At 40.1% G+C, this 24,218-nt stretch overlaps 1 protein-coding gene across 2 annotated transcripts in view; it reads right to left on the bottom strand.

The window, feature by feature from the left end:
* The window catches only part of RALGPS1 (Ral GEF with PH domain and SH3 binding motif 1), a 391,212-nt gene that overhangs the window by 105,408 nt on the left and 261,586 nt on the right, over positions 1-24,218 (bottom strand). For both annotated transcript variants that reach the window (XM_077835616.1, XM_077835617.1), the window contains one exon: positions 2,790-2,927. In XM_077835616.1, coding sequence (XP_077691742.1) covers positions 2,790-2,927 — 138 coding nt within the window. The remainder of the gene's footprint in view (positions 1-2,789; positions 2,928-24,218) is intronic.

Raw genomic sequence — 24,218 nt, 5'->3', positions numbered from 1 at the left:
ATTGCTCCTAATTAAAGGAGACAGTTCACATCCTGTCTCAATAAAAGCTTGTGAAGGCATCCCTTAAGAAATATGGGGTGTGGGGGAGGTTGGGATGTAAAATGAATGGCATAGCCCAATGTTATAACCTCTATGACTCACTCTGTAGTGATCTGCTTCCAAGTACAAGGAAATGGGAAAGGCCATCTCCAAAGTGGGGGAGGTGGGCAAACATATGCAGGCGTGAAACTAGACATGCAGGAGGATTTGAATGCTCGACTGACTCATCAAAATCATTGCTTTGAAAATACTGGGTGGTCATGGAAGGCAGTTGAGCTGCCCTCTTTCTCTGGAATTTATGTCTTTCCATGTTAGGTTCGGTAGATCTATAGAATCCAGAGAATCTTTGGACAGTCTGTGACATACTAAATCCTCTCTTCTTTGTAGGTGTATGAATGCCCAGGCATCAGAAAGTAGACCTAGAGTCCTTCAGTGTGTGTAAGGTCTCCAAGGAAAGCTTACGGCCATTGAAGATAAGGTCCTCAACAGTGTTCCTAATTTCTTTTGGAAAATCCGAGAGTTAGCCATGATGCTGTGCATAACTACTGCCATGGAGATGGACCTGGCAGCAATGTCAGCAGCATCCAAGGATGCTTGAAGAGTGGTTTTGGCCAATAACTGGTCCTCTGAAATGATGGATTGGATTTCTCCCTATGTTCCTGTGGCAGATGTTCAATAAAAGCTGTAATATATTATAGTTTGTAAAATTATATTTGCCCATGATTGCCTGATAGTTTGTGATCCTGAATTATAGGGCTGCCAATGAATAGGATTTCCATCCAAAAAAGTCCAGTCTCTTTTGGACTTCGTCATATTTGGAGAAGTGTTGCTTATCCCACTCATTTATCACATTCACTACCAGGGAGATAGGTGGAAGGTGGAAGAACCCTCAGAATCTTTTGGTGGCGGGAACATAATATTTTTTATCTGCCCATTTTCACTTTTGTGAAACAGTAGCAGGTATTTGCCACATAGTCTTAGCTGGATCCTGTAGTGCCTCATTAATGAGTAACACCATATTGGAGAGTGTTGCTGACAGCAGGATATCCAACAGTTTGTGCTTCATGTCCTTGACCTCTGAGTGGAATTTGAAGAGTGTCAGCTGCTCTCTTTATGAGATCTTGAAATTTCAAAAAATTGTTGACCATGGAAGGTGGCAGAGGCATAACCCCCTCATCTGGAGATGGGGATGAAATAGATATTTGAGGGGTGGCTTCTTTATCCAATCTGACCTCCTGCTCTTTAAATGTCGTCTCCTGGGGGCGGGGGGGGGGGCTGTTTGAGGAGGAGAGGAGTATATGACTCTAGGCTCCTTATGAGATGGTACTAGAGGTCTGGCAAATTGCGGCCAATAAGCAGCCAAGGGCCCAGTATGGCTGTTGGGGGTGGCATAGAGGAGTAGGGGGTGGAATGCAGGGTTGGTTTCCCCCAACCTTGCTGATGAGCACAATCTTCCCTGTGACTGCTAAAGAGTGGGTTCCTGAAAGGATATGTCAGAGAACCCTGAACAAAAATAGAAGAGACTGACTGGAAGTCTTCTTCATCCTCCTAAATATTGTTCACCAGAGAAGCACCCACAGAGAAGGGTGGAGAGTCCTGCGGTACCAGAGGTGGTCTGGAGAGTCGCTTGATTCTATGAGGAGCAGGGACTCTAGTTCATCCAGGCAAGAAATGGTCCAGTGAAACATCCTACCTTCCCTCATCTGAACAATAATAAAGCAAAAACAGAACAAAAAGAATTAAAATAAAATAAAAATAAACCAGAATGTTAGTCTAGTAAAATCCAAATGCAAGAGCGCTGGTTCACTAAATACTTAAGTTTTAGCCTGCATATGAAACACACTGTTCTAACAAAGCTTGCACACTAGTTCCATTAACAGAGAACACATATGATTCAACTGCCTAATTTGGTATTAAAACTGAAGTTATACAGAAGCAGAAGTTAAGCAGTGCATCACTCTATTGACTTACATTAGCCTCGTGTCCCTCTTCATATGAGGCAGTGTAGCGGGGTGGTCACCCCACTCCAGCCCTGGAGAGGGCTACAGCAAGGAAAGGGGTTAAGAACAGCTGGGGGAAGCTGACTGTGTAGCTGACCACATGTGTGGCTGGCTTAATCAGGGCCCAGATGGCCCTTACAAGAGGACTGTGGGCCAGGAGCTGGAAGAGTCTCACTCTAGCCCTGGAGTGGGAAGGGCTAGAGGCCTGGGAGCAAGGTATCTGAGGTGGAGCAGGGCTGGGGAAGGCCAGAGGGAGTGGGGGAGCTCCAGCCTGGTAAAACCCCAGACTGCAGGCCTGGTGAAGGCCTACAAAGGTACTGGGGCTGCAGAGGGGCAGCCCAGAGATAGGCAAAGGCAGCAGGTCCTAACCCCTTGCCAATGATGAGTGGCCATTACACTGTAGTCTGCCCCAGTGAGCGGGAGCTAGATGATGACTGGCAGTAGCCACTGAGGCAAGGTGGGTTTAGAGGGTTGGGGTTCCCCTGGGAGGGGAGACCCAGAGAGTGGAGACTGCTACGGTAGAACCCCAGGGTAAAGGGCACCGGGGTCTGGGAGGGACATGGGGGCCAGCGGCAGATGAGACATCAGCCTGCAGAGGGCGCTCCAGAGGCTGGAGAGCTAATTCCCAGGACAACCAGCAGGAAGCGCTGCACCGGTGAGTCTTTGCATCGCCACAGGCAGACATCTCCTAATGATTTATTATATTAATATGAGTGACGACTTTACAATAACAAGACAAAAATTACCAACCATAGCTACAGGAGACTTGCAAATCAGCTATTATTCGGAGGATATTGTTCATTTGATTGGATCTTTGTTCATTCTCCATGATGCTGCCAGATGAAGGATATGCAGAATCGATGTAGATTAAATCCAAGAGATATATTCCTGAAATTAAAGATCAATCAAGTGTTTTATAAAGAAATAGTCAAGTACGTACTAACAAACAGAACACCCAGGAAGCACCAGCAACCCATCTGTGCCTTTCCCATTGAACAAACGGGGAGATTATTAACAGCAAAGAGCTTGAGTTTTGTGTAATCAAAAATGTAAAATTTGGACTTCAATCTGTGGCACTGCTTACAAGAACATAGAAAACTGTGGACAATGCACACTTACAAGGAAGCGTAACTGGGGGACTGGGAGTGGCTGGCTCATTACAAAAGCAGCTTTGCCTCTCCTGGAATTGACATCTCCTCATCAATTACTGGGAGTGGACTACATCCACCCTGATGGAATTGGCCCTGTCAACACTGGTTCTCCACTTGTGAGGTAACTTCTTTCTCCATGTGTCATTATATAATGCCTGCATCTATAATTTTCACTCCATGCATCTGAAGTGGTTTTTTACCCACAAAAGCTTATGCCCAAATAAATGTTAGTCTTTAAGGTGCCACCGGACTCCTTGTTGACTTACAAGGAAGAAAGTCTCTTATACAGAAGAGGCAAAACTTCAGTGTATACACTTCATTAAAATGTTGTGTTCACCCTGGAAAATACTATGGAATTAAAGTGGGAGGAGAAGAGGGGAAATATCTCCATGCATTTGGCAAGTTACTAAGGACCTGATACTGCATGATCCCGAAGAATGAAAATCCTGGACTTCAACAAAAGCTGAGGAAGCTCAGCACTGCAACAGTACTGCTCTTCAGATTTGCCCCGTTTGATTAATTTGTACATTATCGCAAGTCTTTGGTTGGCCCTGAGGGGTTGCAGTCTTGACCATCTTGGCTAATATCCACTGATGGACCTATCCTCTATGAACTTCTCTCATTCTTTTTGAATGAAGAGCTATGCAGTGAGATAGCAAAAGGCTTCTCCACAGCAATAACCCTCAGTAACATCATCTATTCCCTAATTTCTATTAATCAGTACACATGCTCTTCTGGTGCACAAGCCCATAGAATATTGGTATACACGGGGCCAGAGGGGCAGCGGCAGGGAGTTGTCGGGAATGGCACCAAGGTGGGAAAGGAACGTTCTGGATGCCTGTAACAGCACAGGCAGTACAGAGAGCGAAACAATCTGTGTAGTTTGGTTTTCCCAGAACCAAATTCTACGTTTAAAGCCATTCGTCCTTCGGCGAAAACTGTGACATGGTTTGCCTGGTAAGCCCTGATCAGAATCCTCTTCATTCTGAAAATGAATTAACACTGGCCATCCCTACAATCCTCAATCAAATATTCCATTGATCACCTGAAACCATCACATCTGTTTTTTGCTCATGACTAAGGCATCCTTACTTCCTCTTCAACTATCTTTTTGCATAATTTTCCAGACTAAAGTTACATCACCTTCATTTTACTTTTTTTTAAATCCAGTACCTCCATGCCACCTTAATTTTGCCCTTTTGTTGGGATGCACTAGGACATAATCTTTAATTACATGATGAAATACTATTTTCCCCACAGACCCTCCGCCTGCGTGAGGCTTGTCACACAGGTTGGAAGCACAAGGGGGAGAATTAAAGTTGCACAGACACCTGCAGTAGTAGCATTTCCTAACTTTCAAGTTCATGACTTTACAACCTATACAACTTTGAACACATTTTTGTATGTAATTTACACATACAGCATAAAACCCAGCACGATTAATAATGGTTAGAAACAGATACAAACCAATGCCTATAAAACTACTAATAGTGGAACTATTGACATCAAAAAGTCAATAATATTTTCACTTCTAGTGATAAAACAAAGCACTCTTATTTGCAGATCAGAGCCTATGGGATGCTGTACATTTAAAGGTAGAAACCAGTTTATATAATATTTGCTTAATGCAAAGCAGACTTGTAGCAAGTCATGCTGAGGCTGTGTTTCTTTTCGTATGTGCTAGCAGAGATACTCATTATGTTTGTGATTCAACAAGCAAAACCACAGTTTTATGGGGGAAGGGATTAGGCAGGTATGGATTAATATTTTAACAACAACATGCCTGTCATTTTATTAAATATGTTTATTATGGTAGCATCCACAGGCAACAATCAGTACAAATACTGGGACAGGGAATGTATCTACCTGTAAGGGATTGCAAGCTAAAGACAAACAATATATGACCAGTGGAGGAAAAGATGTATACAACTTTTGTATACATTCACTATTTGTGTCTGTCTTATATTGATATAAATACGTAAGTACTGACTTTACTCAGCTGCCCCTCGTCATTATGGCTGAAGTGGGACTTGTACAGGCATTTGAAAGGAAGGGTGGCGCCTTATAGATCAGTTCACGGAGGGCATTTCATTTGTAGGGGGTCATCATTGAAGAAAGTGCAGAGGCATAGGTGAAATTTCCATTCTTGATCCAAGGAAGGATCACTAAATGGATGATAGCTGGTATTTATTCAGTTGTTTCATCATAGAGTGTTAGTACAACTGACATCTTTTTCTGCATTGTAGGATTGAATCAAAGTGAATCTGACAGTGGTAGAAAAAAAACCGAGGAGAGATGGCCAATTGTAGGGGACTCAAATGTTTTTTCACTGAATGGGAGGAGAATGTATTGGATAATTAAGAATACAAGGATTGGCCTTTCTCGGAAAGTTTTAAGAGACTTAGCTATCTAGTAAAGCTTTGGAAGAGGCTAAACTCAGTTAAATGTTACCTGGAGGAGTTTAGATGGGAGGGAAAGTTAGAGGTGTGGCTTGCACCTTTGTCATGTTGCTCTTCTCTGTAACAATTGAATAAAACACCCCTGAAACACCAAACTGTCAAGGCTATTGTGAAACCAGTCTGCTGAAGGGTGAAAAACAGTGCTAAATGTTTATATGGTTGGATGAGGGAGCATAACCATGATGATTTCTGCAGCACTGATGGTAGGTTTTTAGAACAGTGAGCTATGAGTGCTCAAGTCCTCTAGACAAACCTGGCGAACTTGTCATTCTCACAGAGTAAAATGATTTTCCAGCCAGTTGGATGCTTTGTAACTACTGATCTCATCATAAAACCAACAGGAGATTTTCTCTGTGAGCCTTGAACAATACAGATGCCAGAGTGCTCAGCTGAAAGGTCTTTGATTTCATTATAGCATTTCTGAACACAACACTGGAAGGTCATAGTGATAAGGTTGGAGTTGTCACAATCCAGGTTTTCTGATGATAGTAGAGAAACTCAAAAAAAAATGCCACATTCACTTATTCCCTCAAATATTAATGGTATATTTTAAACGTTTTTTCAAGCAGACAGTATGCACTATGTGCTACTAGATCTAAACTCCTGATTCAACAATAATTACTATGGCTGAATATTCTTCACTTCTTATGGAGCAATAACAGTCCTCAGATACTTTTTCTCAAACATACAGAGCATACATTCAAGTTCTTCAAACCTGTAAAATTCACTAATATCTTGGAAGAAATACTGAAAAATAATGAAGGATAGGATACCGCATATAGCATCAAAACCAAGAAGGGGACACATGAACAAAGGCTGACTGAATATTGTAATACTCAATACTACAACATAATATTATAGTATGGTTCAAGTCACATAAGATTAATTTCTCATGCTAATTTTCACTGCAGTAAACCAGAAACATATGAAGCTCGTGATCACAATTTCATTGTTACTACTGTTCATGTTTAGGCCATGTACATTTAAGTTTTTGGTCCCGTTCTTGTTCCAGGCAGAAACCTGCACACTGTGCTGTTAAATTGAAGAACTGACTTAGAAAGAGGAGGTTGTAAAACAATATTTGTGGAAGGGAACCTCAGCCCAATGAGTCTTTTATCTCATTTTCATTTGAAGTAGGTCACTTTGGCAACCACCCAGTCAGATTAACAATAGTTTCCCCATTAGCTGTGAGTAGGTCATGCAGCAAAGCTCCCCCGCCTGCATTTGATCACATTAGCATGCTTCAGGATGAGCTCATAAAGGGCATTCAGGAATCCAGAGCTGACAGAAATTTATTGCCTGTGTGTTTTTCAGGCTCACAGCAGGTAAAAAAAGAGGGGACTACTGTTAACTGCTCCATGTGGAGAAATAACTCATTGACCTCAGATTTCTGATCAGAGTGGGGCGGGGTTAGATTAATCCCCCTCTTATTAAAACTGTCTTGAAGGTAGAGCAACAATGTAAGGTGTAATTTGTATATGGGGAGTCCAAGCATTTCAGGCCCTTACAGGATTATTGACAAGTTTATTCCTTTTTCTCACCAGTGGAGTTCAGTAGCCTGTGTAACGTATTTTAGTACTGTGCAACATGATAGTTACCAAAGAAACACACATGGTTTGGATTTACAGTAAACTTAAAGTCACATTGTCAAATCAAGCCCAAAATATAACCAGGAAAACTCTTTCTGCTCACTTACTAGCCATTCCTGAAAACCCAGCTAATCTTACTGAGGCAATGACAAGTGGTGGCAGAAGGGGTTGTTTAGAAGCACTGAAACTACTGCTCCGCAAAGCAATATTTTTGCACACACTGTACAAACTGGCAAAGATGTCAGAGCTGGAAACAGCTGTGTACCTCTCTTGCCTCCCCATTTTCTTCTGTGTACCTGTGAGGCACTTCATTATACCCTGGCACTCCCAAGAAAAGAACAGGCCTTGTGAATTATGCTTGATTTTAAAGGTCTTTTCTTCACAGGACAAGGGCTTTTAATTTAAAGTATGAAAATTGGTATATTTATACAGCAAAGATTCCAAACATTTAATGTTGAAGTAAACACGATTTGAGGTCAGGCCACTGAATGGCAATATGTGAAATGAGTTGGAGGATCTCAGTTCAGTTCATACTGGATAAATATCCAAATCAAAAAATCAGTATCAGAGGGTATGTCCCCACTGCCTAGGCTACAGTGCTGCCGTGGCGATAAACCCCCACCCCAAAACAAGCAGCGGTAGCTTTACCGGGGGGAGCCACACAAAGCGCGGTCTCTGCTGGCGCTTTTCAGCGCTAAAACTTTTGTCACTCGGGAGGTGTTTTTCACACCCCTTAACGACAAAAGTTTTAGCGCTGAAAGTGGCAGTGTAGACACAGACACAGCTGGCACCAAATAACGTTCTCAGTGGAGAGACTAAGGAATGACTAAACAAACACTCATCTCTAAAGGCAGTCCATTTATTGTAGAGATGACAACACATTGGGAATCTATTTAATTGTGCTCGTGTTACATATGTCTGTAGCTTCACTTGCTAACGTGTATTTGGAATAGACAAATTCCATACAAACTGAGGCAAGAACCTTAAAAGAAACCAGACTGAATCAATTAGGACTAGATATTAAAAATTCTTCAGAGTGACTCTTTTTTATCCATGTTTTGGAATAAGGGTCCTAATTCTCATTTACACTAACTTCCCTTTCTACCATTCTGGCAGTTAAAGGAATCTGGATGTGTGTGTGTAAATGTAAATTAGTATACATGAGAATCAGGCCTGAGAGGAGTTGGACTTGCAATGTTTTACATAGTGTACCTTAGCCAACACTGCCATTACCTTCAAAGTTCATCCATCTTCGTTCCCAATGGAAAGTAAGCAGAATGTGTCAATTATAAATACAACTTCACTGTAGCACTGGTGGTTTCTGCAGTTTTTGAATATGGGAGTCTGGAGGAGGAGTCACTTTCAATTAAGCAGAAAGTAATAACAGTGGAATGTCATGCTATACAAAATATCATATAAGATTTCTATGCAGAGTTGTAGCTGTGTCAGTCCCAGGATATTAGAAAGACAAGATAGGTGAGGTAATATCTTTTATTGGACCAACTTTTCTTGGGGAGAGAGAGAGACAAACTTTCGAGCTGGCACAGAGCTCTTCCTCAGGTCTGTGTAATACTTGAAGAATTAAGAATAAGAGTTCTAACAGTTTCCAAAAGATGTCTACTAAGTAAGGAACATGCAGTCAATTCCATATGTTAGACTAAGCTATAGTATACAGTAAAGGCTGTACTTAGTCACAACACAATGTGCCTCACTATTGATATGAAAACTTAGAAGGCAGAACCTTGAGTATATGAAACCACAGAACAGTAGTTTGGTCAAAATGACTACCATGATAAATGTACCCAGGTTCCTTTAATTTTAAAGTTTCAAGTGATAAGCTTCCCAACATAAACCACAAATTCAACAAAGAGTATAAGGTATTGCTGAGGCTCATGCTACTGCTAAGAAACATTCTTAGGGTTTTGTAATACTTCTGTTGATCTTTGTGCAATGGATCCACATGAGCAAGAAAGAGAAATACCTGAATTTAAAATTATTTTAAAAAGGTGTAAATACTGTATTTTACTTGAAAAAGTTATCTGATCATTACAAGACAGATTTGGATTCTACATATGAATGACTGTATAAAAGGCAGACAGGATACAATCTACATTTTAAAAACCATAACTAACAATAATTACAAGGTGCACACACAATTCATCCCAAGATGCTTCTCTAACTTAAAATTATGCACTGTACAGATATGCAGAGTCCTTCCACCTGACACTGGAATGCCATCACCTCTGTTTAAATACACACAGTAACACTATGTGACAATTCAGGACTGGCAGTGAATTTCTGATCCAACTGAAATTACCCTGTATCTGCAACTGGCAATCCTTTACTTTAACTAGCACTTAAAGTTCACCTATTGGCATGAGCAGTTGTCATTTTACTATATATCCAAAAATTAATATACTGAAGTATTATAGCTTTCAGAACCTACAGTATTCTTATTAACTATTTTTACTCAGTGCTATATCAGACCGGACCCAGAGTTTTTAATCTGAAAAACTAAAAGAAGATGGGATATGTCAAGAATCCCGAAGAATGAATATTCCGCAAAGATAATCCTTTTATTTTTTAATGTAGTGCTGACTCAGAGGAGAGTGCCATTTGCTACATCACCGAAATGACTTTTTGAAACATCTACGCCTTCCAAGTTGTCTAACCAACTGTATTTTTAGCTTTGAAACAAAACAAGATTGCAGCCCCAGTTACTGTTACAATTGGACACTTCTCTGTCAGTATCATGAACTAAAGCTTTGGCATGGTACTAGTGGGTACTATGCTACTGGAGGCATCTTCTTGGATGTCACATAAAACATAAGTCCTTAGCATTGCTAAGTGTGGTATCCTGGCTTTGCTGGTGTTGTCTCTATGGCTTATGTTGGAGAAGTTCTCTCTTTGCTACCCCTGTGAAAAGCTACGTGGTAGTAGTCTGACCACGTTCCATGGCAGAGGCGGCTGAATTTCAGGGCTAGATGAGTGATTGCTGCACCCTGAAGTGCTTTGGGATCCTCTTGCTTGAAAGAAGCTACATAATGTTTTAATATGGTATCTAACTGCTACTAATAACATTAATTGTAGAGATTTATCTCATTACTCCATTACCAGCTTCCCCTTTAAACAGCAGAGAAAATGATTTTTTTAAAGCTTGTTGAAGACCAATAAAACAAAAGAAATCTAAATTGATTGATAGCATAAAAGTCACTAGAAACATAATAGTCCGCTGACAATGGACAAGCAGCATTAATCTCTCTAACATAACATGTTCATTTATCTTTATTAACACAGCTGTTCATTTCTCGTGCTGTAAACAAGGGAATTATTCTGTGGTCAGGCGCTTCTGTAAAATATTTGATTACAAAACTGGAATTGGATGGAAACCACATAGAGAAGCTCAGAATTTCATAATCTTGAATTGAATGAGCCAAATACCTCCTTGATGTAACTTCACTGACTACAACCGAGTTACACCAGAAATGAATTCAGCTCACTGAGTCCAATAAAATAATCATGGTGTTGAAGAATTATCTTCCTACACAACAATACACGTCACTTGATGTAACTCTTTATAATTATCCAGTACGTACACATTGAAAGGTTAGATTGTTGGGGGATGAGTAGAGCATTAGTGTCTTTTATACAGCTGTCCCACATGAGATACACAAGTGTAGCAGATCGCAGACTCACCGCTGCGGCACCTCCTGCTGGTTGTCCGGGGATTAGCTCAATTCTAGCACTCAGAGCGCCTCCTACTGGCCGGTGTCTTCCCTGTCTCAGGCCCCAAGTTCCTTCTGGACCCCAGTGCCCCTTTCCTTGGGGTGCTGCCCCACAGCAGTGCCTCCTTAGTCTGGGTCTCCCCTCCCAGGGGAAGCCCCTCCCCCTATGCCCACCTGGCCTTAGTGGCTACTGCCAGTCATCATCTAGCCCCTTTCCCTGAGGCAAACTGCAGTCTGTAATGGCCACTCATCATTGGCAAGGGGGTTGGACCAGCTGCCTCTGCATATCTCCGAGCTGCACCTCTGCGGCCCCAGTACCTCTTTAGGCCTTTAACAAGGCCTCAGCCTGGGGAGTTGCCAGGCTGGAGCTCCCCAGCACTGCTCTGCCCAAGATACAGCTAGGTCCTTCCCACTTCAGGGCTGGAGTGAGAGTGACCCAGCTCCTTCCTTAGCCCTTATATCAGGGCCAGGTGTGGCCACACCCGTGGCCGCTTCCCTATCAGCCTACCTTTTCCCCCAGGAGCAGGACAACTGCCCCACTACAACAAGCTACAAGAAATAATACTTATAGCACGTTATTTACATTTTCTTACCAAGATAAACATGGCTACAGATCTTTTAGCAGCCAAAAATATTTTATCCATTTGGAGTTTAGGCGTTCTGAAAATTCTTACAGCAGCTCTCTGTGTATATTCTGACCTTCTTGTTGCTACTGATGTGCATTCACACACTCAAGTTACTAGTCTCTAATGTTCCTTCAAGAGCAATTTACTTTAAAACCCATACATGTTAATGTTCTAACATTATATTAGCTATGAGATATAATGATGAAACTATGTAGTAAAAAGTTCCAATTGAGGAAGTTGTACATCAGCAGAATCCATGAAAAGAATAACACATGGTATTTCTAATGTCTGAGACCCCGAGGCAACCTTACAAATAACACCTTTTTAAAACATTATCTTTTGCTGCAGTCACAAATTTGCAATGATTCAGTAACAATATCAAACTCAGAACTCTATTCTACATTAAGAAAGCATGATATGATCTGTATAATTCCCAGTCTAAGTGAATGCAAAAATGGTTAGAACCTCACAAAATACATAAATAGTAATAAAAATTTCAATTAATAGATGGCAATAGCATCCCCAAAAGTCTCCAAAATAAAACATTTCCTCATAGAGCTAAACTAATTTTTTTGTTCGGGCACATATAAATGGTTGGGGATGAAAAACAAAGGAGAGAAAGAGACAGGACTTGCACTAAACATCTGAATCTAAAAGTTAGAGCGATTGGGTTAAGAAGTACTTAGTAGATGCTGAGAAAATGCATAAGCGACTGTTGGGTTTGTCTGATTTTTGAGGACATTTTTCTTGACCAATGGAAAAACCAAGTTTATGAAGGTAAAGCAACCATACAGTCACCCCATACAATTTTTTAGAGAGACTCATGGGGCCTAATTCATATACACCAGTGCAAAGTGGGATTAAAACACTAAGGTTCCAATTCTCTTTTATACTAAAGTCCATTTTACATCATTCTGACAACATAAAGTGACTTTAAAGTGTATGTAAATTACATTTACTCCCACTTTAAGGCCCCTTTAGATGGCTAGAGCAATAGAAAGTTCCCTTCATGTAATCTAGAATCAGGCCCTATCATTCTGATTTGGTAGCATTTTACACACAATTTTCACCGGTATAAATGACAACACAAGGTGCAGAGTCATGGAGAATCAGGGTCATGGAATCAGAAAATGGCCTGTCCTTTGCTTCACAGGAAAAGTAGCAGATTAATAAAGAGGAAATACTGTACCCACCCCCAATTTTCACTTAACTTGTGGCCAAATCCTATGCAGTTTTTTTAGCCATGTCAAAACTGCAGGTTTAAGAAGCTGGATAAGAGAAAAAATTAAAGTAAATACAAACAAACAAAGAATAAACTGCCATCACCTTTCATTTGTTGAATTGTTTCTTAAATACAACCTGAGTATCCAGCTATAACCTAGAAAATCTGTATGGCTTCCCACCAATTACTGTTTTTCATTCAGATGATAAGAGACTCGTTAACAACCAAAATACACAGGCTTGGCTAACAGCAGTGCCAGCACCTTTCTAATTATCTACAGCACTTTCTTGCATTTCAATTGTCAAACTGGCATGAAATCACCTTGAGAAATCTGTAAGCTAAAGTTCTGAACATGCAATGGGAACTGTGCAGCAACCCTCTGAACTTTCAAAGAGATGCACTAGAAGCTGTGTGATCCAAGAGGCAAGGTCTCCATAGATATTCAATGGAGCACCTTATTCATTATGCACCTCCTCTCATTTTGTTTTAAACCAGGCAGCTAAGTTAGCACAGACCAGCCTTCTGCTCCCATTCAAATTAATGACAAACCTCTCATCAACTTCAATGGAAGTGGATAGAGGACTTTATGAGTGCAGTGAGGAAAAAGTCATACAAAATATACTGAGCTTGCACAGAGTGCAATATTCAAAATGGAGTAGGTTGGAAATCATTATGCAGTCTTTACTATAGTGATCACTACTGCGACCACTACAATGTGTCAAAGGCATGGACCCATTTTGATTTTTCTATAGCCGTCAAAGCATGGCTTCTGGTATGTGGAAGGTCATCTAAACAAAGGTTTTTATTTGCTGTTTTATGTGTTGTGTGCTCGAGTTAGTGCTCTTAGCACAACTTTATCTGTCACGTGACAAAGAAAGGAAAATTGTTCTGGGCAGGAAAATAATTTGTGCAGCATAAAAAGTTGCCATATTTCCATATTAAACTTTCCATTTTCTTTTTTGAGAGCGTTTATGATTAAAGACATTTTTCCATGTTTTCCTACCGTGCCATGGAAAGAGTATTCTAAGGTTTCAGAAAAATTAAGCTAGTTGGCTGATGTGGCTGCACTTGTGTGGTTTTATCATATCAAACCGTCTTGATTAATTTCAACCATTAACAGAAACGGCAGCCATGCTGTCAAAAGTACTTTTTTTCAACAGAGGGAGAAACCATATATTGCATAGAGCACATATAGAGTGAACTCCCCTGCCTCATAGAGATATGGGGTAGGTTTGTAGTAATCACCAAGCATTAATATATAGTTCTATTATTCTGTTTAAGTACGTGCAGTGAAAACAATTCCTCACTTGGGATAGCCTACACTAAAATAATCTGCTGGTAGTTGACCTAAGTATAACCCACAACTTTTAATAAAAATTGGTAATAATTCAATCTGGGAAAATGTAAATTCTTTCCTGAAGACTAAATGTCCTCATGTGCTCTTTAGTATACACCAAAGTCTCACTTCTGTCATTTATAGCCATGAATTACATAATAGCACAAGTAGTAATGGGAAGTATGGTAATGGGAATTGAAGAAAAGCCATGTGGCTCACTGAAATTTATTCCGCTATAGTTTTCCAGAAGGAGACAGACTGGCAAGCTTATTCTATTTTAGAAGGTGCTGGGAATTTGCAAGAGTTTTCTTGTGTTCACATGTCTGGTACACATGATTCTTCATTATTGTGCACTTTTACAACTTTTTCATTCTTCCAGTGCAATTCTGCACAGCCAAGATGGTGTTTGGAAGATCCCATCCAACACTTATACTTCTCACACTCCCTCTCTGAGACAGAAGAGTACTTAATAACATCTGCCCCCCACAACTCCTCCTCCCAAATCCAACTATGCCTGGCTCCTCTACACCACCCTAAAGCACTGCCATCTTGGGAAGAAAGAGGTTACATTATTCATAGATTCATAGCTTCCAGGGCCAGAAGGGATCATTGTGATAATCTAGTCTGACCTCCTGTATAACACAGGCCAGAGAACTTTCCAGAAACTATTCCTACAGCAGATCTGTTAGAAAAACATCTGTTAGAAAATCTTGATTTTAAAATGGTCAGTGATGGAAAATCCACCTCAATCCTTGGTAAATTGTTCCAATGGTTAATTATTCTCACTGTCAGAAATGTACAACTTATTTCCAGTCTGAATCTGTCCAGCTTCCCAAATGCGTTTTGTAAAGGCTTTCAGCTGCTTGGAGAGGAAAGGATATCATGTGCACCTGTTTAAAAAGGAAGAGGCTTAGACACAGGGCCAGTGAGAGGTAAGGAGGAACCCATTTCGAACGTAAAATGTTGGTAGTCCTCCAAGAAACCAAAAGGCTGGGGCTATCTATCTTTCTCTTAAAAACCTGCTCAAATATGCACATTTTGCATTAAGAGATAGGAAAGACTACCCCTCCGCTTTTTGTAATGCTTTTCTGATAGACCTGATGATACCTCCCAGTGTTCCAGTTGGAAACCTGTGATGTGATCCCCTCACCAGAAGAGAAAGGATGCTCCTTTTTCCCACAAGGAAGTAGTAAGGAGTAGGAGTGATGGCATAACCATCTAGAGCCTAGTCAGACCACTGGCACTACCTTTTTTATGCCTGTTCTGATAAGAGGAGTTTGGAGAGGTATTTAAAAATGGCAGTCTGATCTGTAACGTTCTTCAGTTGGCCCAAACCAGTCACTTAAACATTTGCTTCCCTGACTATAAATGTCCTCATTCCCTCTCTCCTGAACAGGAGCTATACCACATACACATCTATATCTGTTATCTATTGATATTAAAATGTGTGTGTATTTGGTGGGAGAAGATTAAAATTAATTTGGTGCTTTAACTCTTTCTGCTAACAAACTACTTGGGGGGAGTTATTGCTCTCTGAAAAGTACTTTCTAGTCATCATTCTAAATTTGTTTTCATTTTCATCCACACCCTGCATTCCACATACTTGTGGAAACAGTTACTTGGTTTGAACCTGACATCATTAAAAGTTCTATATACTTTCTGTAAATTTCTTAACTGCCATGCTTTCTATAGAAAACAGAGTCCATTTCTGTAACCTGTTTCTGTGGCTCAAAGTTTTAGATTAAATGTCAATCTGTTCTCTATTTCTCTCAAGTACCCCAATGTCTTAATTCACATGGTGAACAAAAATTGCAAGCTGCAAGCCGAAGAGGGAGAAATTAGTCTTTTTGCATTGTCTGACTGGAATTTCTTTAAACTGTATTTTCCACAGTAGCTGTATAGCATATCCCTCATTATCTACATGCTTTGAAATGAGATAAAAATAAATAATCTCCACTTCATAATGTAGGTGGGCGAGTCACCATGATTTGCTTCAATTCCATTTGTTGTTCACTTCAACTTCATGGGAAGTCATTCTAAAAGATCATAGATGACAAATCTTCTAATATTTAGGCTAGGAATACCTGTGGTAACTTAGAAGTCACTCTGTGGCAGCTGCTGGTAAATTATGACATTTTTAAGGTGCATAGTATATGTTTGATATTGTCCCTTCTGTTCTACTCTATACATTTAGTTTGGTATATGCTGTAGAAACTTACTCTAATGTATGACTCTGCAAGGTGTGGAGCACCTGCTGAGAAGTGCAAAGTGCCTTTACCTCTCAGTAGCTTCACATTCATTTACTCAACTCAAAACTAGCTTCAGATTTTATGAAGAATAACTCTATTTTAGATTTATGGGAGTGCAGTTTCTTTCCACTCCCTCAACTACTCGCGGTATTTCTAGTTTCTCTACTTTTGTGTTGTTTCAGCTTGTGTTTCTATTGCTGCCTGTGTGTCTATTCCACTGAACCTTCTGCAGCAAATCATGGTTATAGTAGGGACTACACTGAGAGTGGTCTAGTAACTGATCTGAAATTAATTGTGAAGAGTGACCAAAAGAAAATGCTCTTTTTCAGCTAGCACATCCCATGAGTCCTGAGCATGGCGCTGCCTACTTTAGGCTTATGTTTTTTTAAACGTGTGTTACACAATCTGCATAATGGTCACTCCATGTTCTCTCTCTTTGGATTTTCCTGGTCACCATTCTTTATTGGAATGTTGAGATTACCACAGGTGTGTTAAAAAGGTGGTGATTTAAAAAAAGAGAAGTCTCCCGATTTAGAAGACAATTCCTCACGGAGTTGCTATGATTTGCAGCAGCAGTTCTTTCTTGGTGGTGTTGCAGTTCCTCTGCAAAAGGCACAGATATTCACAACAAAAGTGTTTGTTCCATCCCACTTTAGTTCTAGCCTCCGTGTGAACAGGGAAAATAAATAAGTAAATAAATATTTGCTCCCCTTGCATCTTCAGAGTCATATCTGTTTACTGAAAAAAAATACAAATTACTACTTTCAGTCCTCCAGAGCTAATCAAGCTGCAAAGGGAGCCAGCCATACTCAGACATGCCATATCCATCAGACATATCAGAATTCTTATAATTAATGTTTACCTAAAACCAACAGGGTATTAGGCACTTTATCTACAAGAATAAAGACAAAACCCCTGATTGTCCCATATCAGAACTGCTTTGCACAATCTGAAGCTGTCTCAGAACTGATAGATCTAGCCACGGGAGGCTTCCCCCAGTGCATGGGGTTCCCACGTTGGCTTCAATCCATTGCAAGTAACTCTTACACCACCCCTCCTTGACGCTGGCACAGTGACAGTGGCCAGTGAAAAGGGGCAGTGGCTGGGGAATTATAGGATCAATAATCCCTAGCTCCTGGAATAATTTTTTTCCTTAGATATCTAGGGGGTGGTGGAATCTCCTTCCTTAAGAGGTTTTTAAGGTCAGGCTTGACAAAGCCCTGGCTGGGATGATTTAGTGGGGGATTGGTCCTGCTTTGAGCAGGGGGTTGGACTAGATGACCTCCTGAGGTCCCTTCCAACCCTGATCTTCTATGAACAGCTCCTCAGGGCCATGGGCAGGCTGTGAAGATTAGAGCAGCCTTCGTGTTATTCTAATCTACATCACAGGCCGTAAAGTGCCCACACAGTCAAGGAATGGTGTGTGCGTGTACATACACACGCACACATAGCACCTCTGCAAACCTGATCTGCACCACATGCTTCCCAGTAGAGCCCAAGAAATAATGGTTTCATTTGGTGGCTGAACCAAAAAAGTTAAGTTAGCTTTGAAACTAAACTGAATTTTTTTGTTTTTTCCTTGTTGACATGATGTCATTTGCATGGTTCAAGATGCATGGTTCAAAACAAAATGACAAAATGAAATGCTGATTTGAAATGACATTTCAAAACAAATTGTTTAGACTCTTTCTAAAAAAAATTGCCTTCATTTTTTATTCAGACAAAACCATTTGCCGAATTAGACCCAAATTCGCAAACAGTCTTGGTTGTCCTAAAGCTGCATTTTTTGCTGAATTTACTAAACACATATAAAGCTCCATCTATTTGATTGCATCTCTCTCATTCCTCACAATTATGTGTCATTTGTACTGTAAGGTCTTGGAGCAGGGACCATATCTTCATATAACTTTGTACAGCTACCAGCACAAGACAGCATGTTGAGTCTATTGTAATACAAATATGAAATAATAATACTAAATGAGAATCAGTTTGCTTCTCAAACAAGAAACACAAAACAATTCCCCCAGTGAAAGACAGGCAGGTCCATGGATGCCAGTGGGCCAAAGAAAACATGCATGGACTTAGTTTTTCAAGTTGTAGCTCGTAAATGTGCTACTGTGCATAAAATACTGTCCTCCGTCCGAAGGTATGCAGTCACCAGGATGCTTTCCAAAGAGTGAGCTCATGGGCAGCTGCTTCCATACGGAAAACATTTTCCAGCCACACTGACATTTCTCTATTGTTTTTTAAACCAGTCTCCTAGCTGGGTAATTATAATTTAGTTTATAATACAATGGAAATAAAAATCTAGAGCAAGGAAGCAGCATAACCAAACATTCTTCAATTAAATGAATCAATGGGAGTTATAGCGTGTATGGGGAGAGATTGTAACTTGCAAAAGGGGACTTAGGCTCTATTATTGCTAAATTTAATAGCAAAGGTCTTAGTGAGAAGTGTGATGCTCATCAGGACATGAGCACAAGGCCACTTATTTGTGATCTTTGACTCTCTCCTAAGACACTCCCCTTATTGTCTTTATTGTATTTTATGCTCCTGGGGAAGAAAGAAAGTAACAGTGGCATAGGCAATGTTCCCCTGTATAAGTATCATTGCCCTGGAGAGAGTAGGCGTGGGCAACACATTGTTATAAGGCCTGATCCAAAGTCTATTGAAGTCAATAGAAATACAACCACTGACTTCAACAGGATTTGGTTCAGGCCCACAGGTTTTACATAAGAACGGCCAGACTGGGTCAGACCAAAGTTCCATCTAGCCCAGTATCCTGTCTTCTGATAGTGGCCAATGCCAGGTGCCCTAGAGGAGTGAACAGGACAGGTAATCATCAAGTGATCTGTGGCCTGTCAATCTCCACAAACAGCTGTGGAGGATTTTCTCCTTACAAGGAATGGGACTCCAAGCTGAGATGGGGTAGCAGGATATTTCTGGTCCCACAGATGAAGCACATTTCCAAAGTGATGACACTAATGACGGATTTTCTCAAATTTTAAAGAAAAACACCTGTGTATATTATTTTAAATTATATTCTACATTACTAACAGGGAGGAAGGATGTCTAGGGTACTAGCTCTGGACTTGGGAAAACCAGGCTTAATTCCCTTCTCTGCCACAGACTCCCTGTGTAACTTCGGGCACGTCACTTTGTGCCTCAGTTCCCCATCTGTACATTGGAGAGAACAGCACTTCTCTGCGACGCAGGGGTGTTGTGAAAATCAACACATTAAAGGTTGTGAAGCACTCAGACATTACGGCAGTAGGGACCATATACCTGAGGGAAAACTGTTAGAATAGCAGCCATTAAACCTTATGGGTCCGATTTTCAAATATCTTTCTGCTTTCAGGTTTGCAATCATTTGTGGGTATGGTAAAGGTTTCACACATCTGAAGCACCTAAACTGCTCCCACAAATTATAATTGCAAAACTGCAGGCAAATAGTCTAGGTCTGGTTAAAACCCAGCTGACAATTGGGATTAACTCCAGGTTCGGCCTCTTATCCTTTCTTTTCCTGGATGTAAAGATATGATGTGATATAATACAGTTAATATGTCCTGAATTGTGTGGTTGAAGCACAGTGCCATACACTCCTTTTGACTATAGCAACAGTGCCCTGCTAGGCCCCTCTGTAATTCAGTATTGCAAACAAACTAGGAAGGAGCTGCTGCAAGTTCTTTGTGTTAGACAGGAGTTCATTTTGTCTTTGTTGCTCATGGATCTAATAGAGTTCAATAACATCAAAGAATTATCTGAGAAAAGGAGTACTCTAGACAAGCCTGACCAATATTGTGTGTTATTCTTATTTATCATTCTGATCAAGAAAGCACAGTAAATCGTACAGTTACCATAACAATCATAACCACAAAACAAATGTTATAAAAGGACAATAAAATTTAAATGTTTGAAGGAACAAAGTTAGTTCTACACCCAGCCTCATTTACATATAATGCTGCTTTTATGGGACAGCAATATGTTACTTTTTACAGATATTCTCACTGCTTGAAGAGCCTGTATTCATGTATGCTGCAGTTTTACATGGATGTCAGGCACAGTACATTTGATAGCACATAAAGTCGTGTCTGCTGTGGGGGTCTGGGAACCAGCACACTTAGCAGAAGGAAACCTACTAAAAGTAATATTTTACTCTCTCCCCTCCCCCAAACAGGAGCAATCAAAATGTTTTGATAGGAAAACCAAAAGAGATAAAAAATATGTTTTCAACTTCTAGCAAACTCTATTTAATAAAAACGTTTCCACATAAATATGTGAGGTTGTATCATACCAAATCAAATAGAAGACTCCAAGTGAATGCAACTTAACAATATACTATCAACTTCCAAATCACTGCAATCAGCAGCCTGCAAAACCAGAGACACCATTCTCGAGATTAGCGCACAGTCAGAAAACTGCCAACAGTTTTGTGGTTTTGCTGGTTTCATGAAATTTAGATGATATTTTCCGTGAACCAAGGGCTACAGCACTTTTCTGAAGAGCTAAATGCATATCCTGGTTAGCCTTGGTAGGCCCTGGGACATTTTAATAACAAACTGACGGTGAACTTTGCCAAACCAACATGAACATGTGAATTGTAATACATAAATCCACGCTAGTGGCCAAGTGAATGGGATCACTCAGAGGAAAAGCAAACATGAAATTATGACCAGATTTCTTGCTTTCATCGAGTGCCATCCAACCAGGACACAGTGTATGTAAGAAGCAGCACCACAAACTGACAAGGATAAACTATTTCTTTGGGTTTTTTTATAAAGGTAAATAAATAACAAAAATATTGTTATATACTTTCAAATGCTAACAATTAGTTTTTGTGACAGTTACTAATTTTTGTATTTGCAGTAAACTATTGTTTTCTAAATATCACATCATGCTTGTAGCTACAGTTAATGACCTTTATTTGAGTGTTTCTCTTTTCAGATCTCTCGTTATAATCTGTCTGGATCTGCTCCATGTGCTGCAGCATTAGAAATTCCAAACGTCTTAAAATCATCACTTCTAAAAATCATTTTTCTTGCCTATTTTAGCACCATCTCCCACTGCTCTATCACAACTTCAAGCTTCTTGTGAGTGCCTACCCAGCACTGCATAACCCTCTGTACTTATCTGCAAGTCTTGTACTGCACTGCTCCCAGCCCTTCCATTCTGCCAGCAACATCAGCCTTGTCCTCCCAATTATCTGCTGCTCACACTATTACCGCCAGGTCTCCTTTCACTCTACCAGAATTCCTGGGGTACCTTTCCCAAGCTCCTCCACAAAGCCCCTACCCTCTCTGCATTCAAGTCCCTCCTCCTAAAGCCCCACTTCTCCACTAAAACTCTGGAGAAAAAAGCTGACTTTTACTGACAATGTCTGAGGAGTAATTACACAGCTTACTTTAAAAAAATAAAATCAACATGTTAATTTAACCTTATGTCACATGACGTGGCCAATCTGGATTATGTTTGCACCCTATTTATAAGTTTTGCCCCCTCACCTTGCCCTCTGTCGTTAGATTATGAGCATATTGTGGACACTACTAGAAATAATAAATAACCATCATCTTCATAAGTCCCAACAATGCTACAATTACAAAAAAGCCATGGGGACAGAACTAAAAATTATAATTTTATATAAATAATTTAATAATTATAATAATTAATAAAATAAAAACCATACAAGTCTCTCCCACTCCAGCACCCCCCCTCACTAAACAAACATGATAAGGTTGATTGGTCAGTATGCATGCCTGATTTTGTAGTGGTAGCCTATTTCTGGGATCCTCCCACAAACCCTCTGCTTCGTTTTTCTCCCACCCATTCTATTCTGTTCTATTCTTTTCAGATTCTTGTACCACACTTGTCCACTGCTGTATCCTCATATCATTTCTCTACTTAAACTGTAAGTTCTACAGGACAGGATCCGTATCTCATTTGTCTGTACACTACCACCATGATTTGGGTGCCACAATAATTAAAATAAATAATTTGCTAATTTTCTGTGAGGAGCAAATTTGGTCTTTCACCAGAACTCTTGTTCAGCAAAACAATAAGAACCTTATCCTCATAACAACGGCAAAGAAGAGTTACAATTTACTACAATAAGAACATAAGAACGTCCACACTGGCTCAGACCAAAGATACATCTAGCCCAGTATCCTGTCTTCCGACAGTGGCCAATGCCAGGTGCCACAGAGGTAATCATCAAGTGACCCATCCTCTGTCGCCCCATTCCCAGCTTCTGGCAAACATAGGCTAGGGACATCATCCCTCCACATCCTGGCTAATAGCCATTGATGGACCTATCCTCCATGAATGTACCTAGTTCTTGTTTGAACCCTGTTATAGTCTTGACCTTCATAACATCCTCTGGCAAGGAGTTCCACAGGTTGACTTCCTTTTGTTTGTTTTACACCTGCTGCCTATTAATTTCATTTGGTGACCCTCTACTTCTTGTGTTATGAGAAGGAGTAAATAACACTTCCTTATTTACTTTCTCCACACCAGTCATGATTTTATAGACCTCTATCATATCACCCCTTAGTCATCTCTCTGCCAACCTGAAAAGTCCCAGTCTAATTAATCGCGCCTCATATGGCAGCCGTTCCATACCCCTAATAATTTTTGTTGCCCTTTTCTGAACCTTTTCCAATCCCAACATATCTATTTTGAGATGGAGTGACCACATCTGCATGCAGTATTCAAGATGTGGGCGTACCATGGATTTATATAAAGGCAATATGATATTTTTTCTCTTATTATCTATCCCTTTCTTAATGATTCCCAACATTCTGTTCACTTTTTTGACTGCTGCTGCACATTGAGTGGATGTTTTCAGAGAATACAATAACGATCCTTTGAATTCATGTCTTTTGTGTCTATCATCCATTTGTTTCTCTTCACTTATCTAGTGCTCTGGGTCTTGGGTATGTGTGGCATATCTGTCAGACTTCACACTAGAGCTCAAGGTTATTAAATATACTGTTTAGACTTAAAGTTTTATAAGCTGCCAGCTTTGTGTAACCACAACTGTAACAAAAGAGGAGTTTAGCTTCATGTTGCATGAATTGCCAAGGGTTTTATGCTGTGTCTGCAGTTTGACTTGCCACTTGTCACCCAGCTCCATAGTAATCATTTTTAAAAAGACCATAATGTTTAATTCTTATAGCTGTTTTCTTCCAGCTGTGTCTGATTGTGAACCCTCATAAGATTGTTACATTAACCAGTTCAATAAGAAAGGATTGGAGCAAGGACTATTAGCCTCTCATCTCTGTTAGGTATCTCTTTGTTCCAAATGTACTCCTTATTCCCACTCCTTTTGTAGCTACAACTGACATCTCTCTTACTTTATAAACTACTTATTGGTTTAACAGGTTTAAGTTTACTTTAAGATATTGGTACCATTCAAAGTATCCTCCCCAGATGTGAAGACCATAACCTCTGCAATGTACCTGTACTTCAGCAATCCATTATGGAGGAGAGTCCCTAATAAAGCAGGCAAAAATATTCTCAAATTGGCAAGGAAAAAAAGTATCCCGTAGGTTTATCTTGATTTTTTCCCCCTTTCCAGACTCACTGTTTCTCAATTCTGAATGAAATGTATGTAACGGAGAATAGTTTTCTTTTCAATACCATTTATAAACCCATGACTAAAGCCAATTTATCAGAAGTGATATTTCTGAAATTCTTTAATTGTACTTTCCCCACTTTCTAAAATGATTTGGCACAAAAGAACTCAGTCATAAATATCTGCATAATTCATTGCTCAGTGGCTTACAAAGAGAATACTCTATTCAGAGCAGTGATAATGGGACATACA

This window comes from Eretmochelys imbricata, chromosome 16 (assembly GCF_965152235.1).
Source record: "Eretmochelys imbricata isolate rEreImb1 chromosome 16, rEreImb1.hap1, whole genome shotgun sequence".
Taxonomy (NCBI): domain Eukaryota; kingdom Metazoa; phylum Chordata; order Testudines; family Cheloniidae; genus Eretmochelys; species Eretmochelys imbricata.
This window is presented reverse-complemented; position numbering and strand designations above follow the sequence as displayed.